At 33.5% G+C, this 22,963-nt stretch overlaps 1 protein-coding gene across 4 annotated transcripts in view; it reads left to right on the forward strand.

Moving 5' to 3' along the window:
• Positions 1-22,963, forward strand: part of LMNTD1 (lamin tail domain containing 1) — a 130,211-nt gene that overhangs the window by 55,763 nt on the left and 51,485 nt on the right. For all 4 annotated transcript variants that reach the window (XM_052001322.1, XM_052001323.1, XM_052001321.1 and 1 more), the window contains exons 2-5: positions 2,276-2,406; positions 8,112-8,302; positions 12,313-12,487; positions 18,618-18,798. In XM_052001322.1, the coding sequence (XP_051857282.1) occupies positions 2,300-2,406; positions 8,112-8,302; positions 12,313-12,487; positions 18,618-18,798 (654 nt within the window). In that variant the 5' untranslated portion in view covers positions 2,276-2,299. The remainder of the gene's footprint in view (positions 1-2,275; positions 2,407-8,111; positions 8,303-12,312; positions 12,488-18,617; positions 18,799-22,963) is intronic.

Raw genomic sequence — 22,963 nt, forward strand, 5'->3', positions numbered from 1 at the left:
TTAATCACAATATATGTATACATGCCCATACAGTTATTTTGCTGCACAAGAAAAATCAGACTTAGAAATAAGATAAAATTAACCTGAGAAGGAAATCAAAAATGCAAGCGGACAAAAACAGAGGGATTAGAAATGCTATGTTGTGGTTCACACTCATTTCCCAGAGTTCTTTCGCTGGGTGTAGCTGGTTCTCTTCATTATTGAACAAATGGAAGTGATTTGGTTCATCTCATGTTTGAAGAGGGCCACATCCATCAGAATTGATCATCATATAGTATTGTTGTTGAAGTATATAATGATCTCCTGGTTCTGCTCATCTCACTCAGCATCAGTTCTATGTAAGTCTCTCCAGGCCTTTCTGAAATCATCCTGCTGGGTCATTTCTTACAGAACAATAATATTCCATAATATTCATATACCACAACTTATTCAGCCATCCTCCAATTGATGGGCATCCATTCAATTTCCAGTTTCTAGTCAGTATAAAAAGGGCTGCCACAATTATTTTTGCACATACAGGTCCCTTTCCCTTCTTTAAGATCTCTTTGGAATATAAGCCCAGTAGTAGCACTGCTAGATCAAAGGGTATGCACAGTTTGATAACTTTTTGAGCAGAGTTCCAAATTGTTCTCCAGAATGGCTGGATGTATTCACAATTCCACCAACAATGTATGTGTCCCAGTTTTCCCACATCCCCTCCAATGTTCAGCATTATCATTTCCTGTCATCCTAGCCAATCCGACAGGTCTGTAGTGGTATCTTAGAGTTGTCTTAATTTGCATTTCTCTGATTATTAGTGATTTGGAGCATATTTTCATATGGCTAGAAATAGTTTCCATTTCTTCATCCAAAAATTGTCTGTTCATACATATCCTTTGACCATTTATTATGGAGAATGGCTTGATTTCTTATAAATTAGAGTCAATTCTCTATATATTTTGGAAATGAGGCCTTTATCAGAACCTTTGACTGTAAAAATGTTTTATTGTTTCCTTTTAATCTTGTCTGCATTAGTTTTGTTTGTACAAAACCTTTTTAATTTGATATAATCAAAAGTTTCTATTTTGTGATCAATAAGGATCTCTAGTTCTTCTTTGGTCACAAATTTCTTCCTCCTCCACATGACTGAGAGGTAAACTTGAGTATGTTCTTCTGCTTTATTTATAATCTCATTCTTTATGCTTAGATCATGAACCCATTTTGACCTTATCTTGATGTACAGTGTTAAGTGTGGGTCCATGCCTAGTTTCTGCCATACTAATTTCCAGTTTTCCCAGCAATTTTTGTTAAATAGTGAATTCTTATCCCAAAAGCTGGGGTCTTTGTCAAATACTAGATTGCTATAGTTATTGACAATTTTGTCCTGTGAACCTAACCTATTCCTCTGATCAACTAGTCTGTTTCTTAGCCAATACCAAATGGTTTTGGTGACCGCTGAGTTATAAATAGATTTGGTACAGGTAGGCCACCTTCATTTAATTTTTTTTTTCATTAGTTCCCTTGAAAGTCTTGACCTTTTGTTCTTCCAGATGAATTTTGTTATTTTTTTTCTAGGTCATTAAAAGTTTTTTGGGAGTCTGATTGGTATAGTACTAAATAAATAGATTAGTTTAGGTAGTATTAAAGGAGGACATTCTTAATAATATTTTATTTTAAAAGGTAAAAACCATACTTAGTTCATTGGCTATATGGCAATTGTCTGGATTTAGTCTGTGATCTACAGTTGCAGACTCTTAGCCTAGATGTCAAATTCCAAATCTTAGCTCCTCAGCTATAGAATGCAACTCAGTTCCACTTTGTGATTTTTTTCCCCCAGCAATTTCTTTGGCCACTAGCAAGACCCATTTTAATATAGAGTAATTTGTAAATCTTAGTCCAAAAGAATCATCTTCAATAATAATATTCTGGATTGTTACTGTACAGATCTATCTATAGATTTTCATATCTAATATTTGACTTTTTATCTTCACAGCATTTGTATAATGTATGTTTGATAAGCAAAGAGAAAATGAGGCACAAAGAGTGCACAATGTCCACAGAACTTAGATAGTACATTCATTGTATAGTATAAGGATATATATATATTTATATAAAATCTTGGTTCTGGCATCAAACATTTCTGACATGTGTCATTAATCATTAATCCTGACATCAAACCTAACAGGTGCCTTTGGTTTATTTTCAGTTAATTGGCTCAATTGATTTAATTTAGGCCACTTTGAAAACCTGAACTTCAGCTGGATTCATTACCTGACATCACAAATTTATTTTTTAGGAAACATAAGATCTTCCAATCAGGATGAAAAAGGAAAAATCGCCTCAGAAACATGCTACAATTCTAAAAAATAAAGTACACTTACAAAGTGAAGTGCATGATCTTGGAAGTCAGCCAAACAAAGAATATCGGTAAGAGCATCACAACTAGAAAAGCCAAATGAAAAATATTGACTAAGTTTTGAGAAGTTAGGACCAAGCATTTGAACTGAACTACATATGTATGTATGTTTTTTTAAGAGCCAAGTATATTAATTTGAAATATACTTAAACTCATGAATTCTCTAAAATAACAAATTGTGTTTTGTAGAACCCTAATGTTCCCTGCACTGTGAATATGGTTGCTTAAGACAATTTCAATGCTGGCAATACCTTTTCCTCTATGATAATAAATGTTAAATGATTCAGATATAAAAACTTTATATTCTAAAATTGGCTGATTATACATACCCCTAAATTTTTCTCATCTCTCTTTATTCTTAGAGAGTATCCTGAACTATTATTTATGGATTCCATCATAAAGACTGAAAGCCCCAAAATGTTCAAAACTGTGTTAACTTGTAAAATAGATTAGAACAAGAACAAAACTTCAAATTCTATTCCAAAGCAAAACAATCTAGTACTTTTATAAAACCCCTGGTTTAAACAGAAGTGAAGACATCTCATCAGTTATACGAGGGTCATATAAGACTCTTCATTCTATATTCAGTTGTTGAATAAGTAAATGTATGAAAGAATACCTTAATATAATGAGCAGATGCAACTTAACAATGAAAGGAATTTGTATATGTCTTTGTAACAGTTTATAAAAATTGAGAGGCAGTTCAGAAGTTTCCAGAGGCCTTCTGAGGACTTCTTTTATCTTTTACAAACTGCCTTAAAATTATCAAGTATAAATTATTAAAAAATACAAGTCTGTAAAAGATAACTACTAAGTCAGCATTAAAATTACTGATAATCCTGGATTCTTAAGCATTGACATTGATTTCAACAAGTTTCGAGGACAAAAAAATAAAGCTTCCTCATTATATATATTCAGTTACTTAAACTACAAACATAGTTGAACTACTATGATTTTCAAACCTGATATCTTTTAATTAATATTTATTTCAATTTTATCTTCTGACATTTGAAAGCTAAAGGTCACCTAAAACCCAGCTTCTTAAATTGTGATTCACAATCCCATTTGAGGTCTTATAACTGAATGTAGGGATTTATTATCAGTAAATCTTTCATTAGTATATGTATCTTATAGACCTGTATGCCCAGGGTCATATAAAAATTTCTTGAACAAAAGGGAGTGTGAGTGTTTAAAAAAAAATAAAAGATCAAAAAGACCATAGCTGTTGATATTACTAATTCACTACTTCTCCAATTATAACAATATTGAAATACTGAGTTAGTAATTTAAAAAAAAATTCTGCCTTAGCATTTAAGCAATTACTTTGACAAAGTCAAAATTATAACAGGAGATAAATTTCTCTATCCTAGTGGAAAGTTTTTGAAACATGAGGAATATTTTCATCTCTGCCCTAGGATTTTAGTGCTGAAATCATTGTAAGTTTTGATGACAACATTGTACAAATCCATTATTGAAGTTAAGCTATTTGTGACCATTAGAAATGTCTTAAACCATTTAAGAAGTGAAAAAGCTCAGATGCATTGTGCCAGCTTTCCCTAAGTACAACATCCTTGAACACTTGGAGAAGGAATTTCTGTTTTGTAATAAATTGATTCAGTTTTCTTTGAAAATGTTTTCCTGAGAGGGGAAGGAAAAAAGGGTGAAATTTATAAAATGAAGCCTATGAAAAAGACATGACCAGCTTGCCTGAAATGACACCCAGATATGATGAGTTTGAAACAAGGAAAAACTATTTCTTGCTTTCTCAAAGTCTGAAAAACATCTTTCCATTATCCTGTGTCATCTCATTTGACTGGAATTGAAATAGTCTCACTTCCTGCTCTCCATCCCCTTAATTTTCAGAAATTTTTGTCATCATGTTCTTTTGAAAATCAAAGTCTTGTTTATAAATCTGGTTTCTTAAGCTGTCAGATATTAAATGTTAAAGTAAGGGTGACTGTTTTTCACTTTGGGGATTTAAAAGAAGTTTGAGCATAGGGTTTAACAATTCTCACTGAATGTAGCATCTAAGAGAGAAGCCGAGGGCAAATAAATTAAAAATCAACTATTACACTGAATGAAAAGAATGATTTTATATATCCATATATACACACATATATATGTGTACACACACACACACACACAAACACACACACACACACTGAAGAGAGAGCTGATTTTACAACTAGTCACATTTAGGTTCAAGCCCTGTCTTTAATGCATACTGGCTGTGTAACTTGCAGCCACTCAGTTTACCTCTCATAGCTTCAGGCAATTCTTTAAGACTATAAATTGCAGAGAATGTGGTGGCTTATACTGGTAGAGGAAATTTCTTAAACTGTGAGATCCATATTCCAGTAAAATCACAAGTCCAATCCCTATCCCTATCCCTAACATGCATATAGATACACATATAGATACATATATTTGTATGTGTTTTGTGTCTGTGTATGTATAAGTGTGTGTATGTATATCTGTAATGTGTTTATATATACAATACACAGACACATATACACACATACATACACATAGAGACTGAATGCTTAAAGTGTTTTCTTGCTTTCATCACAGCAATCCTGCAGGGAAGATAAAGTTATAACAATTTTTATACTAAGAATAGCAATAAGAATATAACATAGTACTTTTAAATTTTTCAGAGGGTTTTATAGATATTATTTTATTGGATCTTTACAACTCTGAACGGATGGTGTTATCTTTGTTTTACTCATAAGAAAAAGGCTCGGATAGTATAAGTGACTTGCTCTTAAGTATCTTGGGTCCAGAATGATATGCTAGAAAAAGTACTGTATTTGAACCCAAAAGAGACCAAGATGATGAAGAGAAGCCAAGAAGTTACCTGAGCTACCCTAGTTTCCCTTAGAAACAATGTTAAAGCAAGCATCTAAATGGATTCTGGAACAACAAAACCCACAAAATATGAGAGTGAAACAATTTTTCAGTTTAAGATAACTTCTGGAAAGGTCTGTCTCACTTGGATAAAAGGAAGGTGCAGTCTAGCACAAAGTATGTCCAGGACAGGAGAAAGAGGCTCTTAGCCATAGCAGAGATAGCAACCAAGGTTCCTCAGCCAGCTGGTAATATAGGAGGTCAGCGTCAGTCCCAACACAGAAGGCAAATTGCCAGCCCCAGAACTCCAACCCAGTAGGCATGGCTAGGCCAAGCCATTCCATCCAACACAGTGGATAAGTCACAAGTACCCGAGGACCAGGCACAGAAAGCCAGGACCAGAACCCTGGCCCTTCTGTGGAGGAAGAAGCTTGGGATAGTACCTTATGTCCCAGGTGCAGAACTCAACTTTTAAAAAATAAGAAAAAAAAAGGCTGGACCATAGAAAGTCACTGTGGCAACAGGAAAAATCAAAATAAACTTGGAGGGGGATAGCAATGTCAAAAAGTGAAACCTCAAAAGAAATGAATTGAGATACATCTCAAAAAGATTTTTTTTTAAAAAATCAAGTATAAGAGATAAAAGAAAAATTGAGAAAAGAAATGCAAGTCATGCAGAATTGTGAAAAAGAATCAATATCTTGAAAAAAGGAAGCATAAAAACTGACTGAAGAAGATAACTCCTTAAAAAATAGAAATGGCCAAATGGAGAAAATATTCATTGATTAAAAACAAGTCTTTTAAAAGTAGAATTGGCCAAATGGAAAAAGAAGGTACAAAAGCTAATTGGATAATTGGGCAAGTAAAAGCTGATGATTTTATGAGACAACAAAAATCAGTCAAATAAAATTAAAAGAATGAAAAAATACAAGAAAATGTAAAATACTTCATTGAAAAAACAATTGACCTGGAAAATAGGTTTAGGAAAGCTAATTTAAGAATTACTGGACTACCTGAAATCATTATTAAAAACAAGATGTTGGAAAGCATCTTTCAAGAAATTATCAAGGAAGCCAACCTGATGTTCTAGAACCAGAAGGTAACATAGTCATTGAAAGAATCCACCAATTTAGCGCCTGAAAAATATCCCAAAATGAAAATTTTCAGGATTATTATAGCCAAATTACTTAAAGAAATCCAATTAGCCATCAATCAATCATACCCTAAAGTAAAAAAAAAGGGTGTATCATTTAGACATAAAAGATATCACAAGCAAATTCTAAAAATAGAACAATTTTTACTGCCAGTATTTTTGATAAAAGACTCATTTCTCACATATATAGAGAACAGAGTCAAATTTATAAGAAAGCAAGTCATTGCTTAATTGATAAATGGTTAAAGGATATGAATAGTCAGTTTTTAGATGATTTAGACAGTTTAAAGCTGTCTATAATCATATGAAAAAATGTTCTGTCACTATATTTTTAAAACATATGCAAATTAAAACAACTGACATACAATCTTATACTTATCCAATTGGTTAATATTACAGAAAAGGAATATGATAAATGTTGGAGAAGATGTGGAAAAATTAGACCTCCATTGCATTGTGGATGAAGTTGTAAACTGATCTAATGATTCTGGAGAGCAATTTGAAACGATGTCCAAAGGGCTATAAAACTCTGCATACCCTCTGATACAACAATACCATTACTAGGTCTATATCTGAAAGAGATTAAAAAAGGGAAAACACTTGTGGGTACAAAAAATATAATAGCTCTTTTCATGGTGTCAAAGAACTGGAAATTGAAGGGATGCACATCAATTGGGGAATGGCTGAACAAATTGTGGTGTATGAATGTAATGGAATACTGGTTTTGTGAGAAACAATAAGCAGTTGGAATTTAGGAAAACCTGGGAAGACTTACATGAATTGATGCTGTGAAGTGAGAAGAACTAACAGCAGCACTGATGCTGAGTGAAGTAAAAAGAATCAACAGCAGCATTGTGATGATCAAGTATGATTGACATAGTTCTTCTCAGCAATACAAAAAAAAAGACAAAAAATAAGAAATAAAAAATGCTACCCACATCCAGAAAAAGAACTATGCAGTCTGAATGCAAAAATCTTCAAAAAAGATAGATTTGGAGCTGGAAACGATCTCAGAATATCATCTAGTTCTATTTCCCTCATTTTATAGATGATCATGCAATACTATAATAGTAAATAATCTTTTTTTTAAAATTACAGACCTTCTTAACTGTTTCCATTGTAAAATTCACTTAAGTAATAATAGTACTTAAAATGCATTTCTTCTTTTTACATTTATATTAACTGAGATGACATATGTAAAGTGCTTTGCAAACCTTAAAGTATTCTAGTAATTATAACTGTCATTGTAATATAATTATTATTTTTCTATCCTTATTTGTATGTAGCATGTAGCAAAGTAATTTCTCAGAATATAAATAAACTATGAAATCCTTATTAATATATAAAATATTTGAAGAGCATGTAATATAACAATCACAAAGAATTTCATTCAGATTTCTAAGATTAGTAATACACGTTATTTTAGACTATGTAGTGTATGCTTAAAAGGTTAAAAATTACTGATATATTGCCTTTTATATTTCTATTCAATGTAATCTTAATTTCCTACCTTGTTAATTAAATTTAAGTTTTATACTATTTCTGAAATAACAGTTTCATTCAGATTTGATAAATGATAAAAGATATCATAAACTAAGAAGTATATGTTTAAAAGAAAGCTAAGTATTGCTGTGAATTCTGTCTCCTATATTTTTAGTCTATGTAATATTAATTTTCTACCTTGATGACTAAAGTTTTATAGTATTTTTGAACACAGAAGTGAAGAAAAAGGTTTACACAGCGCAAATCTGCAGCAACAATCTCCAGTCCACTTTTTACCATTTTCATCAGACATGTCTCTGAAAAGCTATGTATCCAGCTCTCTAAGTTCAGAATGGTCTACACCTTCATTTACACAAAAATCTCCTAAATCGTCTTCAACAGATTTTTCCAAAACTGACAACATAGGTAAGTATAACTTTATTTCAAATGCTTTGTTATAATAATTACTTTTTGTTTTTCAAAATACATGCATATCTTTGCATGTTTTCACCATTCACCTTTGCAAAACTTTGGTTCTCCCTCCCTCTTCATCTCTCCTTCCCTAGGCAGCAAATAATCCCATCTAAATTAACCATGTGCAATTATTCTAAACATATTTCTACATTTATCATGTTGCACAAGAAAAGTCAGATCAAAAGGAGGACAATCAGAGAAAAAAAGCAAATGAACAACAACAATAACAACAACAAGAGGTGAAAATATTATGCTGTGACCCACATTCAGTCTCCACAGTCCTCTCTCTGGATGCAGATGGGTCTTTCCATCACAGTTCTATTGGAATTTCCTTGAATCACCTTATTGTTGAAAAGAACCAAGTCCATCACAGTTGATCATCACATAATCTTGTTGCTATTTACAATGTTCTCTTGGTCCTACTCACTTTAGTATAATTTTTTTTTCTTAAACTGAAAATATAAATTTCAAAGAAATTCTGTGTATGGATGACAACCAGAAATGCCATGTCTTGATTGTACCTGATAGAAGATATGCACTATTTTCACATTATTATAACTCACCATTATAGTCCATATTTGTACCATTTATTAAATCATCTTCATGAGTTTATTTGAGTAAAACACTTTAGCACCTTGTAGCTAACCTATTGTTGAAGATGAGCCTTTCAAATTTAGCAAAGCTAGTACTCAGAGGACAGAACTACATCATGGTATCTTTACACCCTACAATGAGCTATGAGAGTAAGGTTTTTGAAGAAAAATTCTTCCACTACAACTCCATTATTACACTTCTTTGGCATCAATTTTTGCATACCAAATTGATTGAAAAACTTATTGAGATTTTCTTTTGATAGAGATCAGTGATAACTGTATTCTACCACAAAAGGAAAATTGTGTAGACATTAGAATCAGATTCTGCACTGAACAACCTTAAACTTAAACCTTTCTATCGGAATGTCAACCAATGTAAGAACTGACATTCCTGTAGAAAGGATTAAACTTTAAGTGTCTTTTGAGAAAGTACTGATTTCATTTGTGGAAAACTTTTTAAAAAATTATTATTTTTTAAGTTTTGAGTTTCAAAATCTAACCCTTACTTCCTTCAATTGCCTTTCCCTAAGACTGTAAACAACTTAAAATGGATTATACATGTGCAATTGTTTAAAGCATTTCTATATTAGTCATTTTGTAAAAGAAGATTCAAACAACAAAAAAAAGAAAGTTGAAAATAGTATGTCTCAATCTGTATTCAGACCAAATAATCAGTTATTTCTCTGGAGGAGGAGATATTATTTTTCATGAATTCTTGGAATTATCTTGAATTGTTACATTGCTAAAAATAACTAAGTCATCCACAATTCTTCATTGTATACCATTGCTATTATAATGTGCAGTTACAGTATTCTTCTGGTTCCACTCACATCACTTAGTATCAGTTCATGTAAGTCTTTCCAGAAATCATCCTACTTATCATTTCTCATAGCACAATAATATTCCATCGCACTCATATACCACAACTTGTTCAGTCATTCCTCAATTGATAAGCATCATCATTTTCCATTTCTTAATCATCACAAAAATAGCTGCTGTAATTATTTTTGTACAAATAGTTATTCATTTTTTTAAATGTCAGGTCTTTTTCTTAAAGGATTATATTCAGTTTTACTGGGTAGATGATTATTGATTGTAATCCTAACTCCTTTGCCTGCTGAAAATCATATTCTAAACACTCTTCTTCTTTAATATAGAAGCTGCTGTATTAGTTATAATCCTGATCAGGGTTCCACAGTATTTGAACTATTTTTTTTCCTGATTCCTTGAATATTTTCTGGACACTCTGAAATTTGGCTATTATATTCCTGAGAGTTTTTGTTTGGAGATTTCTTTCAGATTATGATCAATGGATTCTATCAATTTCTGTTTTGTCTCTCTGGTTCTAAGATATTAGGGCAGTTTTCCTTGATAATTTCATGAAATATGATAACCCGGGTCTTTTTAGATCATGGCTTTCAGATAGTTGAAGAATTCTTGAATTCTCTCTCCTGTAGCCATATGCCAGGTCAGTTGTTTTTTCAGTGAGAAATTTCATATTTTCTATTTTGTTATGCTATTAATTTTATCATTTCTTGATGTCTCATTGAATCTCACTAACTTTTGCTTTGCCCAATCCTAAATTTTTGGGAATTATTTTCTTCAATGAGCTTTTGTACCACCTTTTTCTATTTGGCTAATTTATTTTTTGTTATATACATATAATTATTTGTTATTTATTATATTGTATATTAATGACATATATATAATGTTATATCATGTATATTATCACATATAATGTATATTACATATATATACACACACATATAATTTAAGGAGCAGTGAACTTTTGTGTATCTTCTTCCATTTTTTGTTTCTTTTATCAAGTTGATTCTTTTTTCATCATTCTCTGGCATTACTCTCATTTCTTTCCCCACTTTTTCTTCTCTTCCCTAATTTGCACTTTAAAATCCTTTTTAAGTTCTTCTAGGAGTTCCTGAAGCTTGCAAACATTTGACATTTTTCTTTGAGACTTTACATGTAGCTATTTTGATACTGTTGCCCTCTGTTAAGTTTGTTTCTCGATTATATCTGTCACAAATTATTTTTCTAAAGTCAAGTTCTTTTGTGTTTTTTGCTCTTTTTCTGCCTGTATTTTTGACTTGGCACTTTTATATGAGAGTTGGGCTCTGGTCCTACACAGTCTTAAGCTGCTTTCTGCCAGAACTGAACCCTTTGCTTCTGACTTTCACTGGGCCTTGGCTTGCACTGGAATGGGGAGATGGGGAGATAGAAGTGAGGGATGGGCTTCCCCATGGGGGTAAAGCCTCTCTGTTGGCCTGTGCTAGAAGGTGGAGCCTCCTTGCTGCCTTGCTATGTAAGCAAGGTGTTTCTGCCAACTGACCTCAGGAGCGAAGTCTTACTGCTGGCCCATCCCAGGAGTGAGTTCTCACTGCTGGTTTACTATGAGATAGGGCCTGTGTCAGCCTATCCCAGGGCTAAGGGCTCATGATTGGCCTGCTCTGGGGCAAGATCAGGATCTCTTGCTATTGGTTGGCTTGGGGGCGGAGCTTCACTACTGGTCAGTAGTGTGGGCGGGGCCTCACTGGTGGCCTGCACTAGGAGTTGCAGCCTCCTGCTTGGTTCACTGGGGGTGGGACTTCTCTGTGCTGCTGGTCTAGGACTGCTGGCTTGCATAGTAGTAGGGCCTCCCTGGTGGATTACCTGGGGCTCAAAGCTTTGCTGCAGGCTTTCTGGAGTGTGGCTTGGTGCCCTGATTTTTACCAGGCTCTCCTCCAACCCCAAATGAGCCAGAGCTTTCCTACTGTGCTGGTAAGCTGCTTCCTCACTTCTAAACTGGTTCTGAGGTATTTTCAAGGTGGTTTGGAGGGGAATTCAGGTCTCTGGGGAGTTCTTGCCTTCACCATCTTGTTGCTGGAAGTTTGGGGAAATTTCCCTAAGAAAGGAAAGGGAGCAGAACTTATTTAAGAAATGTTTAGGAGCACAAGTTGGAGCAGACTGGTGGTTCTTCCTTACTTCCCATATCAAACAAAGTTATATTTATACAGATTCTGGTACATTTTCATTTGGAAGAGATAAACTCAGTTGCTCTATTTGCTCTTACACAATAATGTTTTTGCTGGTAGCACCAAAATTTCAGGATGATTATTCTGCTGGTGACATTATTCATCCTAACCAGTTCTCCCCAGGATATAAATGGACATATCCCTAAGTACATTCACTTACTAGATGTCATTTTGTATCTTTAGGTTTAAAATTTTAAGGATTCTCATTGAAGAGATGGTTTTATAGTGATTATTAAAAAATGTGAATTATAAAAAAAGAAAATGCTTCATTATAGTTGGGAAAAGATGTAAATTACTGCTTCTTTTATTTGTCTCACTCTTGGTCTCTCCTTCCTTTGGAAAGATGCTGGCAGCCTTTCTGAGCTTATACTCCAGGAGACCCATTTTGCTGTCGGTACATCTCAGTCCCACATGTTAGGAGAAGGGGAGGACTACTTTCACTCTTTGTTCTTCAACTCAAAGAGACACCTCACAACTTCTGGATTGTCTCCAGATGACTCCGACACATCTAATTCCAAGTATGTGTTCTCGATTTTTTAAAAGTTATTATTTAACTTACAGGTACACATTATTGCCATTGGAAAGCAAGGACCAGAAATTCTTATTGTCATTGTCACTGATTTATTCCATAGCCTTCAGTCATATTCCATACCTCATAGCAAATAAATGATGTTTTAAAATTAGATAAAATATTCCAGATGAGCCAAAACTTTAAAGAAAATCTAGAAATACAAACAGTTCGATTGTTCAAAGACCAATTTTCTAGTTGGTGGATTATTCAGGATGATTTCTTTCCTGTATTTTGCTGTTCCTTGTTGTTTGGCCTTTCTCAAACTTCTTGTTGCTTATAAAAATGACCTAAACCAAAAAGAGACAAAAGTAGCCTTTTCTCAGATCAATCTTGTATAATGATTATTAGAGCTCTCATGAAAGGTTTGATCAGAGAAGATATTGAAATGGTAAGAAGTAACATTAACTACATCAAATAATGTCATATTACCGTGTTTCCCCGATAATAAGACCTATCCTGAAAATAATCCCTCCCCTCACTGTGTAAGATTCCTCTAAAATAAGCCCTCCCCCGAAAATAAACCCTATTGACATTGCTACTGTAGTGAAGGTGATCCCCTGCGCTATACGCTACATTACGGCCCTCTGTATGCACCATCTTGCCCCCACCCCCACCCCCCCGTGAAACACACACCGCGCTCCGAGCTGCATCCAATCAGAGCTGCAGCAGTGAGCGCGTCATCCTGTTCTTCCCCAGTGATTTGCTTGCTGGCGCCATTGAGAGCATTAAAATAAGCCCTTCCCTGAAAATAAGCCCTCTGGTGTTTTTTCTGTCCGAAAAAATTAATAAGACAGTGTCTTATTATCAGGAAAACATGGTAGAATCCACTTTAAATTTAGATTTATAGTCAGATTTAATATGGTTAAGAAAAAATGCCATTGACGGTTTCAAATCATGAAATGACATGATTAAACTGATATTGAAAGTTGTTTCATTCTTTGTTTTGTACAGAATGAATTAGAGAAGAGAGGAGAGTTAGGGGGGTTACTCTGTTAATCTGGTTGCAAAGAGATAAGAACATGGAGTAGGATGGTAGTGATGAGAACAGACAGTGAGAATGTGAGAGGTGTTTCAAAGGAAAAAATGTAGAGTATTTAATATTAAGAGTGAGTCCAAGACAGCTTCACCATTTCAAATCTGAGTAACTGGGTAAATGCTGGCACCACTGATAAAAAAAAGTTGAGTTCATAAGAAGAAACTATCAGTTTTAGGACATGTTAACTTTAAAGTAGTTAGAGATTTCAAGTGAAAATATGGCCATGAAGACAAAAATTTGGGAGTTATTAGTAGAGAATTTGAACTGTGAATGTGGATGAATTCTGTAAGGGAAGGAATAGAGAAAGAACAGAGGATCAAGGACTAAATATGATTAAAGGTTACATTGTCAAAGGTTACTAAATATGATTAAAGGTAAAATGGGAAAAGAATGGAAGTAACAGATTTGATATGTTTAATTCAGGTGGGACCTAAAAACAATATTTCTATGGACATTGTCACCTTCCTATCTCAATATTTAGAGAAAAATGGTTCTTATCCAAATTGACTCCAGGAGGCCTGGCTACATCACTGCTAATTTAAGAGTATCCCAGGTCAATTTTGGGAATTACCTCAGGGTATTGGATGTGTTTTAGTGCTAGATTGAGTTTACTGGGTAGAACATTCCCTGAAGGGAAGATTCTGCATTTCCTTTTGCAGAATGAGGATAGAAGAAGGCAGTCAGTCTTAAGGGAAAAAAAGAAAAGATAAAATTGGCAGGAAGATTTTGAGAGAAGGTTCCCCCAAGACTCTTGCTGAATACCAAATACTAAATTGCCATAGTAGCAGATATCTTCCCACTCCCACCAGCACCCCAATGGGTACTAGGTATGTTCAGATAGGGAAAGACAGCAAGACTATGATTAAAAATACTAGGGAACTAGAATGTAAAATTTACCTGCCCATTCTAATTCTTTAGACATTTTGAGATAAGCTGACATTTTATATGGATTTCTTAGGACAAATGTAGTGTTCCCAACTCTACCAATAGTCAGACTGAATATTCTCTACCAAGTTCAACTTGAACCATTGAGGAAATCTTGATAATTTCTCCCACTAATCAACTGATGACAAGTTTTGGGCAGGTATGAATTAGTGAAATCCAATGGAATGAAGGCAACTTCCAGGTAACAATTTGACAGCCTACAGAGTAATGGGAAGCATCTAAAAGCAAATTAAAATAAGATTACTATACTATCTTAGAGAACCTACAATACAAAGGTGACTATTTTACAAAGGATAATGTTAGCTAAAATATTTTAAGTATTTAATTATTTTTTTCATTCATTCAGAAGAAAGTTAACTTTATCATAGTTCTCTTATAATAATTAAAAGATGGCATTTTTATAGGGAGAAAGGAAAAGGCATTGGTAAGATGGTGCCATTGTGGTCAATCAATTATATAAAATTCTAGCTGGTGTATGCTAGAGGGAGGAAGAGTGGTTAAGAGGAAGATATAAGAACAACAGTTTACCTAATCCATTTTCTTACCTAGCATGTAGATGTGGGCAAGGGAAAAAAAAAAGGTAACAAAAAAGGTAACTTAAAAGGCCACCTCACAAAAAGATTGGTCCGCTGTTCTTGAATTTGAAGTATTTGCCAATTTGTGAAGTGTTTGTCCATAGATTTCGGTCTTTTTCAAAAGAAAGGCAATTGAAATGATTAGTTCTGATATTTTAAAATAAGTCATTTGGTGTAAAGCAAATATGCAGTTAATTAACATATTAAGCTTAATGGTAAAAATGCATCTTTAAGATTAATAAATTAATAGCACTTTTGAGTTATCAGAGGTTTAAGAAAAAGCATGCATATCAATTAATTGCATATATAAGTAATTTTAAAAATAGCCAAAAACATTATGTCTTCTTTATTTATTTAAATGCATAGTTTATAAATTAGTAATTAATGTCCTGTGCAGGAGAATGATAAAAAACCTGTTTTGAAAAAAAGGACAAAGCAATCTTCTATTTAAAAAAAATAACAAAGTTAATAACATTTATAAAATAAAAGAATAGAATGTTTCATTTTCAACCTATCTAGAGAGGCATGAAATGATATTGAGTATTCTCTTTCAAGGAAAGAAGTAGGAATTTAGTTTGTTAAGAAATTAACTATTCCCCAAACCCTCCTAGATAGATAGATGGATGAATGGCTCGACAGATAGATGGATAGATGAATGGATGAACAGGAAAGAAGGAAGGGAGACAGGAAAGGAGGGAGGGAGGAAGGAAGGAAGAAATAGAGGGAGAGAGGAAAGGAGGAAGGAAGAGAAGAAGAAAAGAAACATGGATGAATGGATAGATATGTTATATGTACATAAATATGCTTATGGCACTTATAAAAAATAACCAAAAAACTTTATATGTACTTCATATAGACAATATAGATCCCTTCTTCCTAGTGCTTGTAAAAAAATGAATTTAAGCCTTTATTTTATTGAGATTGTATTAGATTTTGCCAAGGAAATGCATGATGAGATATAGGAAAGAACACTAAGCTAAAATAAAAATCCAAAGATTCAGTTTCCAGAATTGGCTCAACACCAATACAGAGAGGAGTTTGGAACAAGTTACAACTACTGAGCCTATATTTGCCTCAGTTTCCTCATCTGTAAAATGAGTTGGAGAAGGAAATAACAAACCATTCTAGTATCTTTGCCTAGAAAACCCCAAATAAGATAGCATAAAATCAGATTGAAATGATTGGACAGCAGCAGCAACAACAACAACAACAAAAACCCAAAAACCTCAATTAAAAAAAATTTTTAATGGAATGAAAAAAGGTGAAACTAGTGATTTGATCTACATTCAGTCTCCATAGTTCTCTCTCTAGATGCAGATGGCATTTTCCATCCAAAGTTTATTGGGATTGCCTTGAGCCACCCAACCACAAAGAGCCAAGTCTATGATAGATGATCATCACCTTATCCTACTGTTGCTGTGTATAATATTTTCCTGTTCTGCTTGCTTCTCTTAGCATCAGTTCATGTCAATCTTTCCAAGTCTTTCCAAAATGAGGATGTTCATTATTTTTTGTAGAAAAAGAATATTTCATAACTTTCATATACCATAACTTAATTCAGCCATTCTCCAATTGATCATCTACTCACTTTCCAGTTCTTTGTCACCACAAAAAGAACTACTACAAACATTTTTGCATATGGGATCTTTTCCCCTCTTTTATCATCCTTTTGGGCTACAGACCCAATAGTGTCACTGCTGGGTCAAAGGTATGTATAGTGTTATATCCTTTTGGGCATAGTTCTAAATTGCTCTCCAAAATGGTTGGATCAGTTCACAATTCTATCAACAATACATTAGTCTCCCAGTTTTCCCATATCTCCTTCAACATTTATCATTATCTTTTCCTGTCATTTTAGCTAATCTGCTAGGAATGAGGTGATACCTCAGAGTTGTTCTAATTTGCATTTCTCTAATCAATAGTGATTTAGAGCATATTTTCATATGATTAAAAATGGCTCGAATATCTTTCTTAATGTCTTCATTTAAAAAGAAAGACATGATTTTCCCCCTATGGCATAAAATATCTTATATGTCCTTTCAACTTTAAATTTTTTTCATAAATATTTTCTCATTTCATCATCAAAATCTCTCTGAAATTCTTAGGACAGGCATTTTTTTAATCCCCATTTTTCTTTTTCTTCTTCTTTTTTTTTGTATTGTGTTTAGAGAAGTAATTATAGTTAACTGAATTGCCCAGGGTCATACAGCTAATAAGGGCTGAATTCAAACTTAGGTCCTCAAGATTCCAGGATTCTTATTCTGTTTTGCCACCTAGCTGGCCCCATACCTAATTTTAAATGAGAAAATAGACATGGATGAAACTTGTTAGTAGCAAATCTTAGGAAATTTCCTGACTTCCTACCCCAAGCTCTTTCCAATAGAGTACAATATTCCCATTTTGAAGCTTTCATGCACAAGGAACAGTATAAAAAAATGAAAAAAGATAACTCTACTTTCATGTTCCCAAACAATATTTTTCATGTAATATCTTTAAGGGAGCTAACAATTTTGGAAAAGGAATCATAAAGAAATTAAGATATTTGCCTATGCTCACTTAACAACAGCTTCTGAATTATAACTAGATTCAAGGTTTCTTTAATATTATGCTTTAATCCACTAAGATGAAAAATTGTAGATTTAGATCTAGAAAAGGTGTTACAAGATCATAGATATCTGGTATATGAATGTTATGGAATATTATTGTTCTGTAAGAAATGACCAGCAGGATGAATACAGAGAGGACTGGCGAGACTTACATGAACTGATGCTAAGTGAAATGAGCAGAACCAGGAGATCATTATACACTTCGACAACGATATTGTATGAGGACATATTTTGATGGAAGTGGATTTCTTTGACAAAGAGACCTAACTAAGTTTCAATTGATAAATGACGGACATAAGCAGGTACACCCAAAGAACGAACACTGGGAAACAAATGTGAACTATCTGCATTTTAGTTTTTCTTCCCGGGTTATTTATACCTTCTGAATCCAATTCTCCCTATGCAACAAGAGAACTATTCGCTTCTGCAAACATATATTGCATCTAGGATATACTGCAACATATCCAACATATAAAGGACTGCTTGCCATCTAGGGGAGGGGGTGGAGGGAGGGAGGGGGGAAAAAATCGGAAAAGAAACGAGTGCAAGGAATAATGTTGTCATTATAAAGTAATCATTAAAAAATAAATAAATAAATAAATTTAAAAAAAAAAAAAGATCATAGATATCAATCTGAAAGAGACCTCAGGCCACTTAGTCCAATCTTTTCATTTTATAGTTGGGGAAACTGAAGTCCAGAGAGGCATTTGGTTCAGAGCCAGGATTTGGAGCCAGGCTCTTTGAACTCAGGATCTCAATACAATGCACTTTCTACTGCTACATGCTGCATTCCTATAATAACACATTTTTCATAGATTTTTAAATAACATATTAGGGTCTTTTATTATTCTGCTATTAAATTGCTTTGGTCACAAAAGGTACAGCATTTTAAAAGCACTTTATATTATTTTATAGTGCTCTTGGAGACATTAAAATAGTTGAAGTGAGTGGTTTGTTCGTGAAGATAATTAACTCTTCTCCTGACAAAGAACTGACAATTGGAGATCATATTCTCCAACAAAATGTCAATGGCCGCGTAGTCTCTTTTTACAGATTCCACCCAAATATTAGACTGCCAGCCAATGCTGCAATAACTGTGAGTATAAGATATAAATATATTAAATAATATGTATAAAGAACAAGTAATTTCATGTTAATAATTTTATAATTAATATTATAGAAGCATAGAAATACAATTGAAAGTCTCTTCAAAAATTGCTTAGGCCATTCTTTATTCGAAGTATGAAACCCATTTTCAAGAGCCACAGCAACACAGCAAGTTATCTATTAGTCTTCTTCTTAAAGATCTTCAGTGACAGAGAACTCTTGACCTCCACAATCATCCCTTTCTTTAAAAACAGATCTAATTGTTAGGAAACATTTCCTTTAGCAAAAGTGTAATATGTTTTCCTATGTTTACTACTTATTGGTTCTAACTCTGTTATCCATTATCAGTTTTCTCTTATATGATAACCCTGTGATGATGATAAATTAAAATAGCCATTATCTTACATATCTTTACCTGAAACTTCATGAAATCTATATAACTTTTAATCTAATCTATCTAAGACATTATATAATCTATTCCAAGTTCAAAGACATGTGTCACATTTCCACTAAGTCTTATCTTTCTCAGGCTAAATATTTTTAGTTTACCTGAATTTCCTGTAAGATTTTTTGAGTCCTCTCACTGTCTTGGTCACTCTCCTTTCTATTCACACCAGTTTTCAACATCTCTTCTAACATGTACTAGTAGTAGTGACAGTATTCCAAATGTGGTCTCCCCAAGTTAAAAGCCATCACTTCTTTTGCTGTCAATCCTATATATCTCTTAATACAGCCTAAGATATCTCAGTATGCATATATACAGAAGCATACAGGCATATGTGGTTTAGGACCAATCTTGATAATTTACAGAAATCCTTCCCCCTTCCCACATGGATTGCTCTTTAGCCATGTCTCCTCAATCATGCCCTTGTGAAATTGAATTTGTTATCTTGAGTGTAGAAGTTTGCAATTGTACCTTCCCATTAAATTTCATCAAGTTAGAATTAACAAAAAGTTCTAGGTTACAAAGATCTTTGGGATCCTGATATTTTTATATTTAATAATATCTTTTACATTTTGTTCTTCCCTATCTCTCACTCCCCAAAAGGTATTCTTTATGATGAAAAATAAAAAATAAAATCTAAGATATAGTTTACAACACATCAATTAAGTCCAATAATATATGTAAATGTTCCTCATCAATGGTCTTCTTCTTCTGTTAGGGAAAAAACAAGCAAGAGGATACATTCTCATGACTTTTGAGCCAAGCTCTACAATTACAAATACAAAATGTCCCAGCTTTGTTTGCATCATTGCTTATTTCATTTTCTATCAGCTTATGTCTTTCCATGTATCCCTGAAAATTTCATATTCATGGTTTTTTAAGGCACAGTAATATTCCATTATATTCATGTATCAGAATTTGTATAGTTATACTCTAATTGAAAGTCATTTAATTCTAGTTTTCTACTTTAAAAAGTTAAAATTATAAATATTTTGAAGTATGAAACATATCTTTGACCTTTGGTATATATGAAAGCAGTGAGATCTCTGGATCACTTATTTTAAAAAAGAAAAATGTTATATTTTATTTTTTCCAATTATATGTGAAGACAATTTTTCAACATTCATTATTTGAAAGATTTTGAATTCCAAATCTTTCTTCTTCCTTCCTCTATCTTCTCTCCTCCCCAAGATAGCAAGCAAGGGTAATATAGGTTATATGTGTGTATTCACCTAAAACATATTTCCAAATTAGGCATGTTGTAAAAGAATAAACAGAACAAAAGAAAAATAATTAAAATTAAAATTGTATGCTTCACTCAAATCTTTCTTTGGATGTGGACAGCATTTTTTTTTTTGCTGGGGCAATTAGATTTAAGTGACTTGCCCAGGGTCACACAGCTAGGAAGTTTTAAGTATCTGAGACCACATTTGAATTCAGGTCTTCCTGACTTCAGGCTAACACTTTCTAGCTGCCCCCAATAGCATTTTCCATCAAGAGTATTTTGGAATTGTCTTGGATGACTATATTGGTGAGTAGAGCTAAGTCAGTTATAGTTGATCATTTTTCAATATAATTCTTATTGTGTATAATATTTCCACTCTTTCTGCTCACTTCACTCATTATTAGTTCATGCAAGTTTTTAAAAGTTTTTTTCTGAAATCCACCCACTTATCATGTCTATAGTACAGTAGTATTCCATTTATTCATATACTACAACTTGTTTATTCCCTAATTGATAGGCATCCTCTCAATTTCCAATATTTTTCCACCATAAAAAGTTGTTTTAAATATTTTTGTACATATGGGCCATTTTGTCTTTTTTATGATGTCATTGGATATAGATCTAGTAGTGATATTGCTAGATCAATGGATAATGTACAGTTTTATAGCCCTTTAGGCATAGTTCCAAATCGTGCTCCAGAACAGTTTGATCAGTTCATCTGGATCACTTTCTTAGCATAATTCTAAGTTGCTTGTCAGAATAATTAAAGTATTTCATAGCTCCTTCAACAACACATTAGTCTATTTTCCTACAATCTTGCCCCCAGCATTGATGAGTCTCATAGTTTGTCATTTTTGCTAATTTTCTGGGTGTGAGATGAAAGATTATTTTTTAACATTTTCATTTCTAATTATTAGTAATTTGGTGCAATATCCTTTATGGCTGTTAATCATTTGTTCACATACATTGACCAATTCTCCATTAGAGAATGGATCTTGTTCTTATATTAAGTTTATAGCTTGGATTTCAGACCTTTAGCAAAGATATGCCTTGCAAAGATTTTTCCTCCCAGTTGACCACTTCCCTTCTTATTCCAACTGCATTGATTTTGCTTATTTAAGTTTTTTGATTTTGTACAATTGAAATATTTTAATTTTTTATGATTATTTATACCTATTTCCTTAAAGAATTCTCTCTTAGGCATAGCTGTAGAAAGTACTTGACTTGGTTCTGTTTAAAATTATTTTATGATATGGCCTTCAATATTCAGGTTCTGATTCTTTTATTCAATATGTTAGTTTCCAATACTGTGTCATCCCCAAATTTGATAAGGACATAATTTATGCCTCATTCAGATCATTGATGGAAATGTTGACATGAATAAAGACTATAGAACTAGCATGTCTAGTGTAAGGGCTTGCTGAGCCCTTTTCAGCTCTTCTGCCTGGCTGATGATGGGCGCTTTGACCTGTGGCTTCACGAAGTTGTAGCATGCAGAGTGGCCATACTCTGGTAAACTATCTCAGCAGACAAGCTAAACCAGATAGAGAATAATCAAAAAGTGCTAAACCTTTTGGTGAGTTAGGGAGATGTCTCTCCCAAACATGTGACGACCTCTCCCAGGAGAATGGGCAGATGAGAACAGTTGTTCCAGTGGCTATGAAGAAAGCTAAAGCAGGCACTGTGAAGCACTTAAAATTTGGTCAAGCATCAGAGAAGCTAAGGTCATCCACTGCATCCCTCTCCATTGCCAGTTCTGCCTTAACAATAGACTTCAATGATTCTGGAAGAGAGAACAGTACTGGTAGACTTTGCATCACTCTGCTCACTTATATCCAGTTCATGAACTGGTCAAGATATCATGCCATAATGTCATTGATTCTCTTTTAAAGCAAAGGATAAATAACATGTTATTTTCATTATTCTGTTAAAGTCCTCTCTTCAGGTTGAAATTAACTGACGTTCTTTGCATTTTGTCTTTCAATTAGTTCTGAATCCATATAATTGTATTATCCTCCGGTCTATTCAGTAGGTAGGTAACACAATGGATGGGGGTCCTGGAGTCAGGAAAATTCATCTTCCTCAATTAAAATCTGGTCTCAAGCACTTGCTTGCTGTGTGATCCTTGCAAGTCACTCATCCTATTTGCCTCAATTTTCTTATCTGTAAAATGATCTGGAGAAGGAAATAGCATGCTATTCCAGTATCTTTGCCAAAAACATCCCCAATGGGGTCACAGTCAGGACTGAAACAACTGAACAACAAATCCTTCAATCCATATCTCCCCTGTGTTATATGTTATCACATTTTTTTTCTGATCTACCATGCTACTAAAGCTGTCCAAAAAACTTAACTCATAGTAATGTCTTATCATGAACACTTTTCCTTCTCAGTATTCATAAACCATCTTTTCAACAATCTATTCTATATAAGTCATCTCTCAGCTGATACATGGTCAAAGGATATGAACAGACAATTTTCAGA

This window comes from Antechinus flavipes, chromosome 5, assembly GCF_016432865.1.
Source record: "Antechinus flavipes isolate AdamAnt ecotype Samford, QLD, Australia chromosome 5, AdamAnt_v2, whole genome shotgun sequence".
Lineage (NCBI taxonomy): Eukaryota > Metazoa > Chordata > Mammalia > Dasyuromorphia > Dasyuridae > Antechinus > Antechinus flavipes.